The sequence below is a fragment of the Pan paniscus genome, chromosome 6 (assembly GCF_029289425.2).
Source record: "Pan paniscus chromosome 6, NHGRI_mPanPan1-v2.0_pri, whole genome shotgun sequence".
NCBI classification, from domain to species: Eukaryota; Metazoa; Chordata; class Mammalia; order Primates; family Hominidae; genus Pan; species Pan paniscus.
Window position 1 is genome coordinate 176,510,306 of NC_073255.2, and position 17,756 is coordinate 176,528,061.

Here is a 17,756-nt window from a genome sequence, read left to right on the forward strand (position 1 = left end):
GTAGAACCCCCCATTATAATCTAGGGCCTCATCCCTTCATTCCTGAGTAACAACAGTTGTCTCCTAGCCTCTGGCTCTCAAAACATCCCCACAACTTTTTTTTTTCTTTGCCATTCCAATTGATTTATACCATCATTAATTTTCATTAAACTTCTCCTTTGTTCCAGAATTTACAATGGCTCCCAGCTCTGGCACTTTGGCTCAACCCAAGCCCCTCAAGCCTGTATTCCAAACTCTCTATTGTCAGGCTTCACTCACCGGATTATTATTTTCCAGTACAGGCCTTCGACTCCCGCCAGGTGTCACTGTCTAAGGAGTCACCATCATTTCTCCCATCTTCCCTTATTTATTCCAGTCTCCATGACCCCTAGACTTCCCCATCCCTATCTCACGTTAACTTCCCTGTTAACCCATCTTGCAAAATCTTTCACTGACTTTTAATTTCTTGAACTAGCTTTGCTCATCATTGTTTCCCTAGAGTCTGGCAGAAGGTAGGTTCACAATAAATCTCTGTTGAATGACTAAACATTTAAAATATTGAAGCATCAGAATGACAGTCTTGGCAGTTGGTTTGTGTTTTCCATCTCCTCAAAGAGACTGTGAACTCTGCAAGATTAGGGATCATGCCTTACCCTCTGCACTCTGGAGCACATATCTACTACGGGACACTCAGTAATGAATGTTTGATGAATTGAACTGAAAATTAATCTCCACCCTGATATGGTTTGGATCTGTGTCCCTACCCAAATCTCATGTTGAATTGTGATCTCCAACGTTGGAGGAGGGGCCTGGTGAAAGATGACTGAGTCATGGGGGCACACTTCCCCCTTGCTGTTCTTGTGATAGTGAGTTCTCACGAGATTTGGTTGTTTAAAAGCATGTAGCACCTACCCCACCTCTCTCTTTCTCCTTCTCCAGCCATATAAGATGTGCCTGCTTCCCCTTCACCTTCCTCCATGATTGTAAGTTTCCTGAGGCCTCCCAGCCACGCTTCCTATACACCCCGCAGAACTGTGAGTCAATTAAACCTTTTTTTTTTTTTTTAAATAAATTACCCAGTCATAGGTAGCTCTTTATGGCAATGCAAGAATGGAATAATACACACCCCCACCTAAAACCACCATGAAATCAACTTGAAGACAGTCTTCGCACCCCAAAGAATCAGACAAAAAAAAAGGCCGGGCGTGGTGGCTCACGCCTGTAATCCCAGCACTTTGGGAGGCCGAGGCAGGCGGATCACAAGGTCGGGAGATTGAGATCATCCTGGCTAATACGGTGAAACCCCATCTCTACTAAAAATACAAAAAAATTAGCCAGGCGTGGTGGTGGGCGCCTGTAGTCCCAGCTACTCAGGAGGCTGAAGCAGAAGAATGGGGTGAACCCGGGAGGCGGAGTTTGCAGTGAGTCGAGATCGCACCACTGCACTCCAGTCTGGGAGACAGAGCAAGACTCCGTCTCAAAAAAAAAAAAGGTTAGATTACTCTGAAAAAGTGGATTATTTGCTATTTTTCATGTCCTAATTTTTTATGTTCAATTTTTGGGTCCTGGTAACAGTCCTACGTGTTTCAAAAAACTCTAGACAAGAATATTTTGAATAATCCAGAGTAGAAACCAAAAAAAATCTATATATTTTAATCACTGATTACCCTTTGCCTGAATGGCATGTCTTTTTGTTTGTGTTTTTTTCTGAGAGTGGAGTTTAACATTTGGTCTTATTTGTAGTTTACTGGTTCTGCTGATAATGGAAATACCCCAGTACCAATTTATTGCTTGCTCAAAAAAAAAAAAAAAACGAAAAAACTAAAAACAAACAAAATGAACTGGCATCAATGTAGAATTAAATAACAAAAGGGCAGGGGCGCCCAAGGTGAAGTAATACAAGCAAGGATTACCTGCAACTCTGTTCTTTTGGGTGTGAACACCTGAAAGGTGACACCATTAAGAAAATCCCTCTGTCCTTCAGAATAGTGTTTCTCAAAGACTGGTCCTAAGACCCCCTGCCTGGCTCACCTCCAGTTCTCTGAGGCAAGTCTCTGTGGTGGTGGGTGTGGACTTTCTCCCAGGGTACTCCCAGGGAGAATCTGTTCCCAGCAACCTCTCCAGGAGATTCCTGTGCACAGTAAAGCCTGAGAACCTGGGCAGCTGACAGTTAATGACATAACTGACCTTCGAATTGGAAGGGAATACCCCTGCTTCAGACTCGAGAAAAAAACTTAAAAAGCAGCCTTTGTTTCCTGAAAAACACACCAGTGGGCTTGCCTCACAGAATACCAACAGCCACTGCGGCCAGGCACATGCCTGAGAGCTGGGGAAAACAGCTGGCTCCGGGGACACCACCTCCTTTTCCAAGTCCCCAAGGCGAGGATAACATATCCTTGTCTCACACCGTTTCTGTGTCACTAGGTGGGGACAATGGTGGGATGAGACACTTAGCCCAGTCCCATGCAAAATGACAGAGGGACACATAAGTACTCTACCTTTTGAAAGTCAGATGTCCTGGGACGATAATGTGCCCAGCTCAGATACAGGGGGCCGAGGGGAGAAAGTCCCCACCCACCACCTGCAGGACCAAAGGCCAACCTGCTGGGAGGCTGGATGCACAGCATGCAATGACTCCTCCAGCCCAGGCAGCTCAAACACACAGCCATTCCCTCAAGATGCAGATGCAGCTGAAAGCGTCTGAAAGCATCTTCTTTCTGGGACATGGACCTTAACGATGGACAATTAAAGAGCTTTTCTTGCCCCCTTTCTTTCCTATAAGAGGCAAAGCCACCAGGAAAATCAACTTGATAAACATGGCCTAGAGCTGGCTGTCCCACATAGCTGGGACGAACAGAGACAGAGCACTAGAGACTGTCCTCGAAAAATCGGATCGATCTATATGGTGGCAAACCACTGCAGGGCTCAGACAAGGCCTGAGGGAGAAACAGAACATTGCACCAACTTAGAAATGAAGCCTCATTTCAGGCAGAAGAGCCGCTGTCTTTCCTGCTGACCGTATTTTTGGAACCAGGGCTGGGCACAGGGAGGCTGACATGAGGGCCTGAAGGTGACCACAGAAAGGAGAAAGAGGCCTTCTTGCTCAGAATTTTAGGCAATGGTGATTTCAGGGGTGAAAAGAAGGTACTATCACAACTAAACGGAGGGTCCTTCAGAGGGATGTGGGGATACAGGGGCCAGATGTGACTGTGCCTGTCACGAAGTGGGGAAAAGAGGGCTCCTGAGGGCCCAGGAACCGCCAGCAAACCAGCCTACCACACCCACCAGAGGCATCCAAAAGGCCTGATCTCACCCACAGAGGGGGGCGGGAGAGGATCGCTGTGAGTCCAGGTGAAGGAGTCAGCCCTCCCCAGCCCTCACAGGCAAACTTTTACTGCTGCCGCAGGCTTCCTGAGCTAGGATCCCCGATTTTGCGACCTGTCTCCTCAGCACTAGGGGCACCAGCACCAGGCAGGAAAGCAAAGAAAAACTGCAGAGTCCAAGGGGATGGGCAGGGAGGCCTCCAGGAAGCGTCACATGGGCACCAGAAGGCAAGATGACAAGGGGGTCTTAAGAATCCCCAATTCAGCTTACTCGATTCACCAAGTTTTGCTCTAAGGATGTGCTGCCTTTTAAACAGAGTTTGTCGAAGTCTTTTTACAAGTCGCCATGCTAGCTTTTAGTAAATGTTAATAACACTGGTATGTGTTCATGATGCAGCAATTCAGATGAAGTACATAAAAGCCCTAGCAGCCAAGTCAGGGGCTGTTCACCCTGAATTCAGGCCAAGAACTAGAAAGAGCCAGCCTTTGGCATGCTGAATTTACCAACCTAAATACAAAGTGGCACAGCGGCCTCCCAGAGCCAGCACAGCACCAGCTAGCCCCCAATGGGGCTGGTACCCAGGACGGCCACCAGAGCTGGCTTTCAGAGGCCCAGGCACTCTCTACAGAGAAAATGTGCTGTCGGTACCGGGCACCCAACCCTCCAGATTCACTCAACCATTGCCCATCCTTCTCCTCTGGAGACAAGGAGAGGCTTCTTGTCTTCCTTGGAGGCTCCTGCCCTGGGCTTACTTCTCCCTGACATTGGCTCTGGGGCCAGCGGGGCAGAGAGTGGATGGCCTGGTCAGGACGAGGGAGTGGAGAGCAAGTGGAGGGGCAGCAGTAGACCCGTCTGTCCGCACGGGGCCTGGTGGTGAAAGCACAGGCCTGTGGAGACCTTTCTCCGCATAGGAAATGAGCGGGAAAGGAATCCTCAGGGCAGAGCAGAGAAGAGGCTCGCAGAGAGCTGTTCTGACTCAGGAAATGCCTCCTAAAGGGAAGAGGGAAGAGACAGAAACAGCATGGGTGGAGAGGCCTCGAAACCTCCTGTGTGAGTCAGGATTAGGATGAAAGGAGACGGGGTGGAAGGTGGGAGGGCATCTGGGGATCCGAGCGGAGGGGCTGTTGCTCTCCCAGGGAAGGAGGGCCTGGTGCCCAGCAGGCTGAGGGAGGGGCTGGGAGGAGACTTGCAACAGCTCTGCCTGCAGCCAGGCTGGGGGCCCGGACAGGGAGCAAGAAGGGGAAGCTGGCCCAGGTCAGCCCCAGGAATGGGTGACAGGTCAGCTGTGTCGACACGGCCCTGGGGCATGTTCCAGCCTTCTCTCTGTGGCCTTGAAAGGCGCATGGAGAAAGCACACAGGCAAGCGAGTGTGCTTGCTTGCAAGCAGGATGGCCTCCGGGGACCGTGGTCTTCCTGCCTACATGGCATGCTCTTAAATGTGCATCCGTCCCATCTTCTCATGGGAGTTTCAGTTTTGTTTCTTGTGACCTCTATCTCCACTGCACTGTTCGGCACCACCCCAAACACACCCCCAGGCTGGTTCCACAGAGCAGGGTCTTGCTTTCCATCCCTGCCGCCTCCCCGCTGCGCACCCGCCATGGCCAGCCACGGAGTGACACACCTAAGCCATGTTACAGCCATGTTACCTCCCAGGCGCCCACGAGGCTGGTGAGAGGATTTCTCCCACTTCATGGGTTAGGAAATGAAGGCATGGAGAAATCAGGCAATTAGGAGAGGAGGGACCAGGTTCACTCTGGCCTTTCCTGACTCCAAAGCCAGCACTCCGATCTCAGCTCCATGTCGGCAGCGGTTCCAATCCTGACTGCATACAGGGGTCCCTGAAAAGCTTCCAGATACCCCAGGATGGCAAGGGCCCTGTCTATATCCCTATACCTAGCACTGCGGCTGGCACATATTAGAAGTGAAATCAAAGCTTGTTGAATGACTGCATGTGTGAGTCCATGACTGAACACACTTCCCTGCCACGGACACTATCATTCCTCCCTCATCCTGACCCAAAGCCTGAAGTCACCTCACCACAGGAGCCACCCAGCTGGCCCCAGACTAGTCTCTCCCTTCCTCCAGCCCTTCTGCACGTGGATAGACAAGGAACCTTCTCGGAACATCCCTTTCAACCCGTTATCTTATGTTGTTCAAGGTTTCCAGGGCTTGCTCTGGGTTTGAGGATACAGTTGTAATTCCTTGATCTGATATTTAAGACCCCCAGTGACCTGGTTCCAACCAGGCTTTCACTCACATCTCCCACCACTCACAAACTGTTCTGGCCAGGCGGGTGTCCTTCTTGTCTCCTGTAAATTCCCACTAGTGTGACTGCGGACTGTGGATGGCACATCCCTCTCTCTCCACCACCTGTCTGGATCCTACCCATCCGGGAGGATGGAACTCTTCTGCTCTGCACCCCAGGTCCCAGGGAGCCCTTCCAACGCTGAACACCTGTGCCACGGATCTTACCTGGCTCCGTTCTAATGTGACTTCTAATTGACATCGCAATGTGCACATGTCCTAATTTCGTAAGTACATTAAGATCACCTGAAGGCAAGAACTGTAGACATATAATTTTATCTCCCCACAGTGACTAAGGTGGCACATTCTCTGTGAGTGCCACTGGGCATTCAGCAGCTCCTGTCTCCTTGTGGACGGTCTTACCTGTAATATCTGGACTGCAAGTAGGTGGAGCACACAGCCTTGGACACGTGGCTGGCTGAACCAAAGTCGATGACCTTGACTCTGTATGGTTGTCTAGATGGATCCACCAGCATGATGTTTTCTGGTTTGAGGTCAGCATGGATAAGACCTAGGCTTTTGAGTTTCATCAGGGCTGTGGCTACCTGCTGGAGAACTGGGCGAATGTATTTGAGGGGCAAGGGGCTAAACTTGTTTTGCTTCAGAAAGTCATAGAGGTTCTGCTCCAACATCTCGAAGACCAAGCACGTGTGGTTCTTGTGCTGGAAGCATTCGTAGGCCCGGACGAAGTTATAGTCATCGGCACTCTCCGTGCTCAACCGGGCCAGGATGCTCACTTCAATCTGACCTTGTCGGGCATAGGATGGGTGGTTCTTCAGGATCTTGATGGCTACGATCTCATTGGTGCCCCGTTTCCAGCACTTGACCACTTGCCCAAACGTCCCTCGCCCCAAGAACTCTAAGACCTCGTAGGTGTTGGTCATGGAGCACAGCACCTCATGCTGCACCAGCTGATAGTCGCCCTCGCTGTTGGAGCCGCTGTTTTTGGAGGTGGCAGTAGACGTGGTGGCAGTGGCGACAGTGGCCCCACTTGCATTATTCTGAATCATGGGTGGATGCTCCTCGATGATCTGCACGCTGCTTGTGTTCTCGATCTCCTCGCTCTTACGCTTGAGTCCACATTTTTGGTAGGTATCAAGGAGGCTCACAGTGCTTCGACGCATTAGGTTGTGTGGTCCGCCGAGGACTTGCCCGGTGACAGAAGTGCTGCTTGCTGAGGTGACCACAATGTGCCCGGTGCTTCCTGGGAAGATGATGGTCTGCTCGTAAGGTAGGCTTGGGTTTGGGACCGGCAAGGAGGTGCTGACGGTTGTGGTGGCTGGCTGCGACAGGGGGATGTTCTTGCTCTGGCTATACACTTTGCTATGGGAGCCGTACCCAGTCATGTCCCAGTTGGAACTCGGCTCTATTTTCAGTTTCTTCACACTACAGAAGGCACTTGATTGAAGGGTGTGAGGGGAGAAAACTTGCACATGTGAGGCCATACCTACAAGGAAAGGAAAACGAAAAGTATCGGAGTCACCTTGGTACAAGTAAACTCAACAGATCCCCTTCAGTTCTCATCTGTGGCTTGGGCCATACAGAATATATTCCTCCCACTTCAAAACAAGGTTGAAAAAGTGAATCTCTTCCACCCAGAAGCACATTCTGGTCACTGAGTTTGTGGAACCAAGTGGTTCCAGGGTGCCACCTGCCACCATTAGGTGCCAGCAACACAGCTGAGACTCAGAAACAGAATTCCAATATCAGGACATAGGTCATCATTTTTTTTGGTAAACATTACTTGTGACAGAAATGGATTCTTCCTCAGTTCTCCCTGGGTTGCTTTCTACTGAAACTCAGGAGGCTCTGCTGTCACGTACTTCGTTGCCCACATAATCAGCTCAGCCTTGTCCACAGACCCTGTCAAGTTTACTGGTTTGAGAAAACATCTTCCCACACAGGCCCCATCACCAGGCCACTCAGGATCTTCTGGATCCTGGATGAACCCTAATTACCAGCTGGCATCTTTGTCATCGATTCTGTAGGGTTTAGTGGATCAGCAGTTGGTCTGACGTTTTTCATTTCAACAGCATAAAGCATTTTATCAGCCTTACTGGTGGGGACTGGGTAGCACAATTTGTGGCTCCATTCACTCACGCTTCCTGCTAAATTCATATATCAATACATTTCTCTAGAAAGTACTATTTCTTTTTGTTTTTTTGTTTGTTTTTGTTTTGAGACCGAGTCTCGCTCTTGTCACCCAGGCTGGAGTGCAATGGCACGATCTCGGCTCACTGCAACCTCTGCCTCCCAGGTTTCAAGCCATTCTCCTGCCTCAGCCTCCAAAGGCTGGGATTATAGGTTCCTGCCACCACGCCCGACTAATTTTTGAATTTTTAGTAGGGATGGGGTTTCACTATGTTGGCCAGCCTGGTCTCAAACTGCTGACCTCAGGTGATCCACCTGCTTCAGCCTCCCAAAGTGCTGGGATTACAGATGTGAGCCACCGTGTCTGGCCAGAAGTACTATTATTTCATACCAACATCTCATCCACAATTTAGATAAACTTAGAAACCTATAAGACCGTTATTCTGGAACACTTGTACAAATTATGGTGATACTGAAACAAAAATTCATAGAAAATATATTAAGCAAAAATAATAAGGTGATGAAGAAGGATAACTCCTTAAAGGTTAAAAGAGTAACAAACATTGCCCATCTTCTAAGCCACTATCAACAAACGTTTCTCACAGAAGCACAAGGAAGTGCAGCTTCTGCAAGCCCTGTTGGTGGTTGGCTAACCTAGTGTTCCTGTCTCTCTGAGCCCCTGGCATTACCTAGAGTGGTAATCCTTTCCACTCCATCAACCATCACCCTAGTCCACCTTCTCTCTCAGTAGATGACCCAACTTCCACTTTGTCCAGAAGCCTGAGGTCAGCCTTACTTTCCTCCTTTATTTCCTTCTTCATTTCAGAACATTCCTGAATCTACATCATCCTCCATCCTTCATTCCTTCTCTCCAGTCTGAGAGAAAGAGGTGTTGCTCTTTTCCAATACTAAAAAAGTTTCCGATTCTCATGATCCGTATTTGTCCCATTTTCTCTTGAACCTGCTTCCACCACTGTTCTTTCTCTTGTAGCTTTCCATTTCTCCCTGTACTTAATTGGATCCAAGTACTTAGTAGGAACTTAATATGGCTGGCCAAATGAATAGGTTACCTCATCTTTTTCTTCTGCCTTCATGTGCGTGCACACACAAACTCCCAACATGGAAGGCAAAAGGAGTAACAGCCGCATTCCCCCCTCTTAATTCTTTCCCTCCTCTCACCTGTGATCAATGGTTTATGCTCCCTTTTCTTCAATGCCCACATTTTAATCCAACTCCCCCAACTCGTTAATGCACTATAGGCTCCTGTTCTTGAAGGTAAATGACTTCCTAATTGCCTAATCCAATGGCCTTGTTTCAGCCCGTTCTTCTTAACCTCTGCAACATCTGATACTGCTGACCACAACTTCCTTCTTGATGCTCTTCTCTGGACTTCAGTGAATCTGTAATCTCCCCATCCCGTGTCTGATTGCACACTTTGTGCTCGGGTGGTTCCTCTTCCTCCTTTATTTTATTATTATTATTTTTTGAGACAGAGTCTTGCTCTGTCGCCCAGACTGGAGTGCAGTGGTGCTATCTCGGCTCACTGCAACCTCCGCCTCCTGAGTAGCTGGGACTACAGGTGTGCTCCACCACGCCCAGCTAATTTTTATATTTTTAGTAGAGACGGGGTTTCACGTTGGCCAGGCTGGCCTCAAACTCCTAATCTCAAGTGATCCACTCGCCTCAGCCTCCCAAAGTACTGGGATTACAGGTGTGAGCCACCGCACCCAGCCCTCTTCCTCCTTTCAAATGCTGGCATTTCCACCGTTTTGACTGTGTTCTCTCTGGCAGCTATCATCCATTCAAGCAGTTTAAGCCATCACCTCTGTGTAGGTGACCCCCACATGTTTATCACAGGCTGGGCTCTCCCTCAGAGGTTACAGTGATATATTGCAGCCTCCTGCTACAATGTCAAAGATGCGCTTCCAAAGCTGAACCCCTTATTTTTTCCTAAAAATCTAGCCATCTCACCCTCTATCCTAATATCTCCATGACTGTTCTAGTCGCTTGGCTCCAAAACTATGAACTATGATGGTTCTTCTTTACATTCATAGACAAGAAGGTGCTAAGCCTTATTAATTTCTCCTTCCTTCAAAACATCTCTTGCATCCAATTCTTTATTTCTGCTGTTGCTGCCACTTCCATAGTGAATGTGTTTATCACTTTCTAGAAGGACTAAAGCAAATCTAGACATCTCATCTACCTGAGCACTCTGTCTCCCTTTAATTTGCCTATATTTGGCTACCAGATTAATCTTCCTAAAACATCTCTGAGCATGCCACTCCCCTCTCCAAACTTCCACTGGCTCCTTAGTGTCAAGGAGATAAAGCTGAGAACTCGATACATTTACATGTTGATTCCAACTACCTTGTTAGCTCCAGCTCTACTAACCTTCCTGGGTCCTTAACTTGAATGAAGCTGGTCTATCCGCTGTTTCTAGAATGTCTCTTATACTTCCTACCTTCACACTCTTACACTATTCCTTTACCTGGCATGCCTTTGCTGCTTTTCTCAACTTATCCAAAGACTAGCCAGCTTAGATTCCTTCTCTTTCCAGACCACTCTAACCCAGTGATCATTCCCAACTCACTGTTCCTACAGCACTTACCATATGTACCATCTGACTTCAGCTCTGACTTCCTAGGGGCAGTTCTGCTAACATCCAGCACCTGATCGGAGCCCCACCTCCACCCTGGGCCCATGGATCTGCTGGAGGGTGTTCCCTTCTTGCTTCAATCCTGAGCTCCGACCTCCACCTATGCACTGTGACTGCACGTCTGTAGGAATCCTCGTGCCTGACAAGACTATTCTGGCTTGCTTATTCAGAATCCGTACTTCACCCGTTTCTTCCCACTGTTCTTTTTGTTCAAGTCAACATCCCCCTTATTCTAAGTCAACATCCCCCTTATTCTAGAACAACACAGAATATGGCTATTCCCTATTTATCAGTATCAACTGAATATCCATATTGTTCTAGATGTTGTATACAATATAGAAATGACCAATTACTTGGCTTTCAGTAACTTAGCCACTGAAGAGTCAAAGCAAAACAGCCATTTCCTTCATCCTTTCGTGTCAAGCCTGCTGCTTATTTTTCAGTCTTTAAGTACCTGGAAGGGGGCGGTCAGAGAGGGCGACAGCAGAAATACGCTCTTCATACATAAAGAAGGTGAGGTGCTAGTCTCTGTTTTCACTGTTTCAAAAAGATCTTGGTGGAAAGGCCGTCCACGGTGCAGAAGTGGAATTTTACAGAGGGGAAGAGGGTGGCTTATGACTTATTTGTTATTGGGATGACAGCCAAGGGTCATAAAATTGTGGAAATCATCACTGGCTGCCTCTGGTGACAGATGCCCAGGATCAGAGAGGAGGCCTACATGGCTGAAAACACCCTGCACCACGGCCGGCTGCCTCAGACTCCGGCCTGGCCTGGTGTGGCCCCTGCTGCCCCTTTATGAAGTCAACAGCCGCTATTCCAACGACTGGACCCAACGCCCAGTGCAGACGTGTTACCTTTGTTCTGTAGCAGAGGCCACTTTGCTTCAGGCAGCAAAATGCTCCAACAAGATATAGTTAAAGAAAGTCTTTAACAGTAATACTTTTTTAAATCCCTGAAATACCTTCATAAGGAATAAGACACTGCTGGTGGTTTTGTAGCTTAATCTTAAAATAATCTTATGGCAACACACTTATTTCCAAACATTTCTCCTTGAGAGTATTTCTCTGGAACAAACCTTCCCCATTAGTTTAGCTTTCAGAGAGTTGAGCCCACAACATATTACTTCTCTATTTATTCACATCCTAAAGTGAGGGACAATAAAGTGGGGGTGCAGAAGGGGACTCAATGTTTTTTTCCACTTGAAAGTAAAAGCTAAATGTCTCCTCTCATTTCTTTCTGTATTGACCTCTGGACTAGTCAAGGTTACTTCCCGCCTCATTTGTCAATATCCTTTTCAGGAAAAACAGAGGCTTAATGCACATTGTCAGTTTGATCCAATGGCAAAATCTCAACTGCTTTTTAAGTTATCTCTGCGCTTCCTAGTTGGCTTTTGAAAGAGAAGGCGGATTTTACTCCTTCTAGGTGAGAGACCAGGGGGACTACTGGACTTGGGAGGGCAAGTTTCGAGCCCATGGGGAGCAGTAAGAGGAACCCAGGAGGTCATGGTAGGATAAATCTGCCATAACCACACCTGCTCCTACAGGGATGACCTGACCCAGACTTTTCCACAAAAGCCTTAGTGGCCTCCCAAGATAAAACCTGTTAAAATGGCCATATTTTCATTCACTAAAGGACAGGGAGTCACCATAACCTAGAACTAAAGCTTTTAACAAGTAGCATGCCTATTACCATACCACTCTGTCTCATAAACAGGCTGAAGTCATAAACACTGAACCTCAGATATGCATGGGGTTCTTACATGCTTGTTAATTACACAGACACGAGTTCATGTGGATGCTACAGAAGTGATAAGTAAAAAGCACTGAAGAACAAATTTATTAAAATTTAAAACAACTTCTATTACACAACTATATATAATAAACTCTTCATTGCATATGACAAATGAAAAACAGCACCTATAAAACTGACATTAAAATATATCCTATAGTTAGAAGAATTAAAGTCCATTATTTGTAAGACATTATTCCTTATTACCATAAAGCTGACAAAGTCTCTCATGCTGAAACAAATCCAGGTTACCCAGACTTAGGGTGCACTTTGATATGCTAAAGGCAATGAGGGTTCTGACCCTTCTTTTAGTTACTTTATTCAAATTCTCATTTTGCATTTATAAAAAGCATGTATGCAAGTCTGCATTTCAAAATACTATTTTTAAAACATCTGCCTTCTAGCCTTAATTATAGATGCCATTTATGTCTATAAAATGCTAGACTTGACTTCATCTGCTATTCCTCAGGATTCTTAAAACACTTATGAGTCTCCAGGTTTTAAAATCTTGAGTACTAAGTACACAGCAGGCTCCAGGACAGATGTTTTATGGACAGGGTAAGCATACGTCCTACTGCCAGTTGGACGTATGCTTACCCTGTTAGGCCAATTCAATTATTCAGAGCACCCTCCCTACTTTCATTCTCACAAAGGGTTTAAGCTTCTGTGATAAGTGAAAAAAATCAGACCCTGACCCCAGAAGTTCAAACCTAGATCTAATTCTTTTTTTTTTTTTTTTTTTTTTTTTTTTTTTTTGGGACAGGATCTCACTCTCTGTTGCCCAGGTTGGAGTGCAGTGGTGCAATCATAGCTCACTGCAGCCTCGAACTCCTGGGCTCACATGATTCTCCTGCCTCAGCTTCCCAAGTAGCTAGGACTATAGGAGCATAACACCATGCCCGGCTTCAAACCTACGTAATTCTATGCACCTTTTGGTTTCTCTTTGTCTTAATGGTTTAATGAGAAATTCATTTGTCTGGGGCTACAAATAATGTAATAATAAGAATATCTAAAAATCTTCATGATTTCTTGAAGTCTTAACTCACACAGTTACGGTTTTTTTTCTTTCTTTTTTTTTTTTTTTTTTTGAGACAGAGTTTCACTCTTGTCACCCAGGCTGGAGTGCAATGCTGCAATCTTGGCTCACCACAACCTCTGCCTCTCAAGTTCAAGCGAATCTCCTGCCTCAGCCTCCCAAGTAGCTGGGATTATAGACGTGCGCCACCACGCCCAGCTAATATTTGTATTTTTAGTAGAGATGGGGTTTCACCATGTTGGCCAGGCTGGTCTCGAACTCTTGACCTCAGGTGATCCACCTGCCTCGGCTTCCCAAAGTGCTGGGATTATAGGCGTGAGCCACTGCACCCGGCCAACTCACACAGTTTTTTTAAAAATGACATTTGTTAAGGGACTGGCTCATTTAGCATATTTTCCCCCCACTATTTACTTAGTTTCTTCATAACTTTATATTTCACAATTAGATGAACTGAAAAGTTGCTTCATATCTGAGTACATTTCCTTTCCATTTCACCACCCCTAAATAAATTATCTACTGGAAGATCAGACTACAAGGATGAGTGAGGGTTCAACTACAATAAAAAAAAATAAATTGAATTCAATTTCACTGAATTCTAGCAAAGCTCAAGCCCTGATTCCCAGGGAGGTGATCTCTAAAATAGTGGCACCAATTTTATCGGTATATAATATTTAATTTGGGTTTGGCAGATGTAAAACAGATTACCGCTCAGAATTCAGTTATATTATTCAAGAGAATGGAATCATGAACACCTGATTTTAAGAGGTACTAACTTCCTTACTTCCTAAAATCTTCTGGACACAAGCTCTGGCTGAATAATGAGTACTTAATAGATGCTACAGATCTTTTTTTTTTTTATAATAAAGAACTCAAAGGAAGGATTAATTCCCATATTTAATGAAATGCCATATCTGTCTAATATAGATTATGCACATAAGACATAACAAAATTATAGAATATGTCAAAAATATATGAATGTTGGAAATATGCATCTAAATGGACATTTTTAAACACCTAGAAAGGGTTAATCTGTATAACCCTTGAGAGCCCTGGATGACATGGTGATCTAATACCTCAGGGGGTCAAAAAGTACTTGGAAAGTTTCCTTCATTGACATACTAAATAATATTCATAAAGTTTTAATAATCCTGCTTATTAAGTTTATATTTCACAAGGAGTACACAGATAATTTCAGGTTAGCCCATTCTAAATGATACATTTCCAAAACAGTGTATACTGAATGTCCCTGGGGCTTTTATACCATTTTCAATCAATGTCTGTTTATCCACTAGTTGTGCAATGTTAAATATATAGTATATTCCACCAGAGCACAGCTTAGGATCAACCACAAGCTCTACAGAAATCTTTTTTTTTTTTTTTTATACTTTAAGTTTTAGGGTACATGTGCACAATGTGCAGGTTAGTTACATATGTATACATGTGCCATGCTGGTGTGCTGCACCCATTAACTCGTCATTTAGCATTAGGTATATCTCCTAATGCTATCCCTCCCCCCTCCCCCCACCCCACAACAGTCCCCAGAGTGTGATGTTCCCCTTACTGTGTCCATGTGTTCTCACTGTTCAATTCCCATCTATGAGTGAGAACATGCGGTGTTTGGTTTTTTGTCCTTGCGATAGTTTACTGAGAATGATGATTTCCAATTTCATCTTGCAGCACTATTCACAATAGCAAAGACTTGGAACCAACCCAAATGTCCAACAATGATAGACTGGATTAAGAAAATGTGGCACATATACACCATGGAATACTATGCAGCCATACAGAATTCTTTTGTCAATAATGACAATAACAATACTACTGATTGCAGCACTGGGCATTTGAAAAAAACAAAAAACATGAAATAAAATCAATCATCAAGTCTGTATTAAGGGTCCTCTACATAAAAAAAGATTAGGGTTAAGCACAACAGGAAACACAAAGACATCTAAGACATCGTCACTGACCTAAAGGAGCTTAGAATCTCATGGGGATTGCCAAGTACAATGCAAATTAAAAAGGACAGCTGGTAATACTAAGGCAACATAAACAACTTGCCAAAGTAAACACTAGAAGTTTAGAGGCAGGAGTCACTATGCATTGTGGTCAGGCAAAGTTTCACAGCAGAGCTAAGACTCAAGCTGCAATTAGAAAGATGGGGCAGAAGGCTAGTGCTCTAAATCCTGCAAACAGAGTGTACTTCAGTCCATCAGGAGAGTGAGACTCATGGCAGGAGCGGCCAGCACTGCGGTCTCTGTACTAGAAAGCTCAGGCTTTGCTTGGAGACAACTGAGGTGCGTTTGCATAGTGGCAATACACTAACGAATGCTAAAGCAATAAATAACCACCAGTATGCACTGTGTACACAACTACCTAGTTATCCAGAATTGTCATCTTCTGATAACTTCTATCTTCTAGAAGTAATTTCTAAATACTCAGAGAGCTGGGGGGAAGCCCAACCATGAGAGCTGCTCATCTAATTTCTCCGTTCGCCTTCTCTCTCACTGGCTGCCATCTAACACATCAACAAGTGGTAGGTGACTGTCCTGATTGCCTTTGCTCTCTATATGTCAGACTCCAGCTGTTTGCTTGATACAACAAAAATATAGTGTTTCCCTGTTTTAGAGATGAGTAAATGGAGCTATAATTTGTCCAAAGTCACTTCGCCTCTGCTAGCAGGGCTGGGATTTGAACTGAGGTCTGCCTGACTCCCAAATCCATGCCACCAGCCAAACTTCTTCATTCTTTAGGTTCTCAGACTACAATCACCAAACAACGAGATGAGTCCCACACCAGCCAAAGGAAAAATGAGGGCTGATAAGTGAAGGAAGACAGATTGAAACTACAGAACGCCCCTGACTATACGTCACCTGATAAAATAGTGGATGTCAACAACAATGACCCTGAGTCATCTCTCATTTCTGTATCTTCTGGTTATGACATCTGAGAAATATAACCATAAGAAATGATTGAAATAAAATACATTTACCTATTTAAAGAGGTAACCACTGCTTATCTGATGCATAGGGGGTCAGTGCAGAGAAGTGGCCTTGAGTAAGAAGAGCCGGGGCTAAGGGAGCCTGGGCAAGTGCTCAGCCAATCGGAAGGCTGGTCCAGAGGGGTAAGGAGGACCCGGACTAAGGAACTGCCTGAGAAAACAGGAAGCAGCAGACATATAAGACTCTGCAGAGGAGAAAAGGTGAGACATGCTGACAGATGAGATGTGAGAGCAAAGGAAAGAGGGGACTAGAATGCATTTGGGGTGCCAGAAGGAGTGGGGCTCCACGAGTGAGAAGGAAGATGGGAAGTGGAGTTAAAGTGTTGGGGGAGGGGAGAATAGAATCTGTTTTCAACAAGTTGAATTAAGAGCACTAACGGGATATCTACGTTGAAATGTCCAGTGTTCAGCTATTCATACTGAAACTCTGAGGCAAGAAATTGCTTAATTTACTGAAGTGTCAGGAGCTAATGGTCTTTCCTAATCAGCACCCAGTTCCTACTTGCTAGGTTGAATTGTGAAGGACGATCACCCACTTTGAAAAGGGAATGGAAATCAATAGGATGGGCTGAGCCTGTATGGGATTAACTGGAAGGGGAAGAGAGCAAGGTGACCCTGAACTAGTTCATGGGTAAGGCCAAAGACAGAGGGACACAGCCAAAAGACCAGAAGGCCAGAATGAGAAATAGCAAATGGGGAAAAGATCTAAATCAAAGGTTCATGCCCCAAAGGGACTAAGAGAATGGTGCTGCTGACGGTAAGAGCACAGGCCAGCTAGAAGAGCTTGGTTTGGGGCAGATTTTATTTTAGGCATTAGTAACAACAAAGAGGAAATGTTCTATATGCAACAAGAAAAAAGCCAGGTTAGGGAATGGGCGCAAGGTCATGGGTGGAGATGTGGACCTGAAGGCTGTCATCAACACCTCGGTGGAAATGGAGTCCCCGTGGGTAAAGCTGTTTCCCAGGAGAAATGCTGTAGAAAGTAGAGCAGATGGCAAATCAAGTAATCTTCGGGGGCAGAGACATTGTCAAATAGTATGAGGAGGACAATATGAGTCACAGGGAAACATCAAGGATGAAATGATGATAAACACAATTAAGGGATTGATCCAGGAGAATGAAAACAGAGAAAGAGTGGCAGAGCCTGGCTGGGAATGAGCCAATAGCCCTCTTTTCCCACAGGGTCAGGAGCAGGGAAAGAAGGGTGCTCTCCTGGGAAGAGAACCAAATGCACCGTGTCACGCCTCCTGCTCTTCCAAGAAATGTGGTTCTCTCAAGAACGTTCAAAATCTTTTATGTCATCTGCCTTGAATCTGCAAATGCTACCATAGGCTGTGTTTCTTTGATTGAGAAAACATCCTTTTCCTAACATTTACAAATTCTCCACACATCTATCTACCTATTGACTCATTATTTGTCAGAGTTACATATTCAGACTTAATTCTCTTTCTGCAAGCTGCTAACTTGGCCCCAAATAACTCCTTTTGGTAACTCTGCTATACTGCTTTGAATGAAGCCATCAACCACTGTGGGTGAGCCAGCCTTGCCCTGCAGTGGGTGAGTACAGACAACCCATAATT

General features: G+C 45.6%; 1 protein-coding gene across 4 annotated transcripts in view; it reads right to left on the minus strand.

The window, feature by feature from the left end:
- The window catches only part of HIPK2 (homeodomain interacting protein kinase 2), a 216,168-nt gene that overhangs the window by 148,208 nt on the left and 50,204 nt on the right, over positions 1–17,756 (minus strand). For 2 of the 4 annotated variants that reach the window (XM_055115447.1, XM_055115446.1), the window contains exons 1-2: positions 10,809–11,164; positions 5,971–7,054 (exon numbers count right to left, since the gene is read on the minus strand). In XM_055115447.1, the coding sequence (XP_054971422.1) occupies positions 5,971–7,054; positions 10,809–10,860 (1,136 nt within the window). In that variant the 5' untranslated portion in view covers positions 10,861–11,164. Of the gene's footprint in view, positions 1–5,970; positions 7,055–10,808; positions 11,165–17,756 lie in introns of those variants that run through there. The other 2 variants (XM_034965088.3, XM_034965086.3) reach the window with 1 other exon arrangement.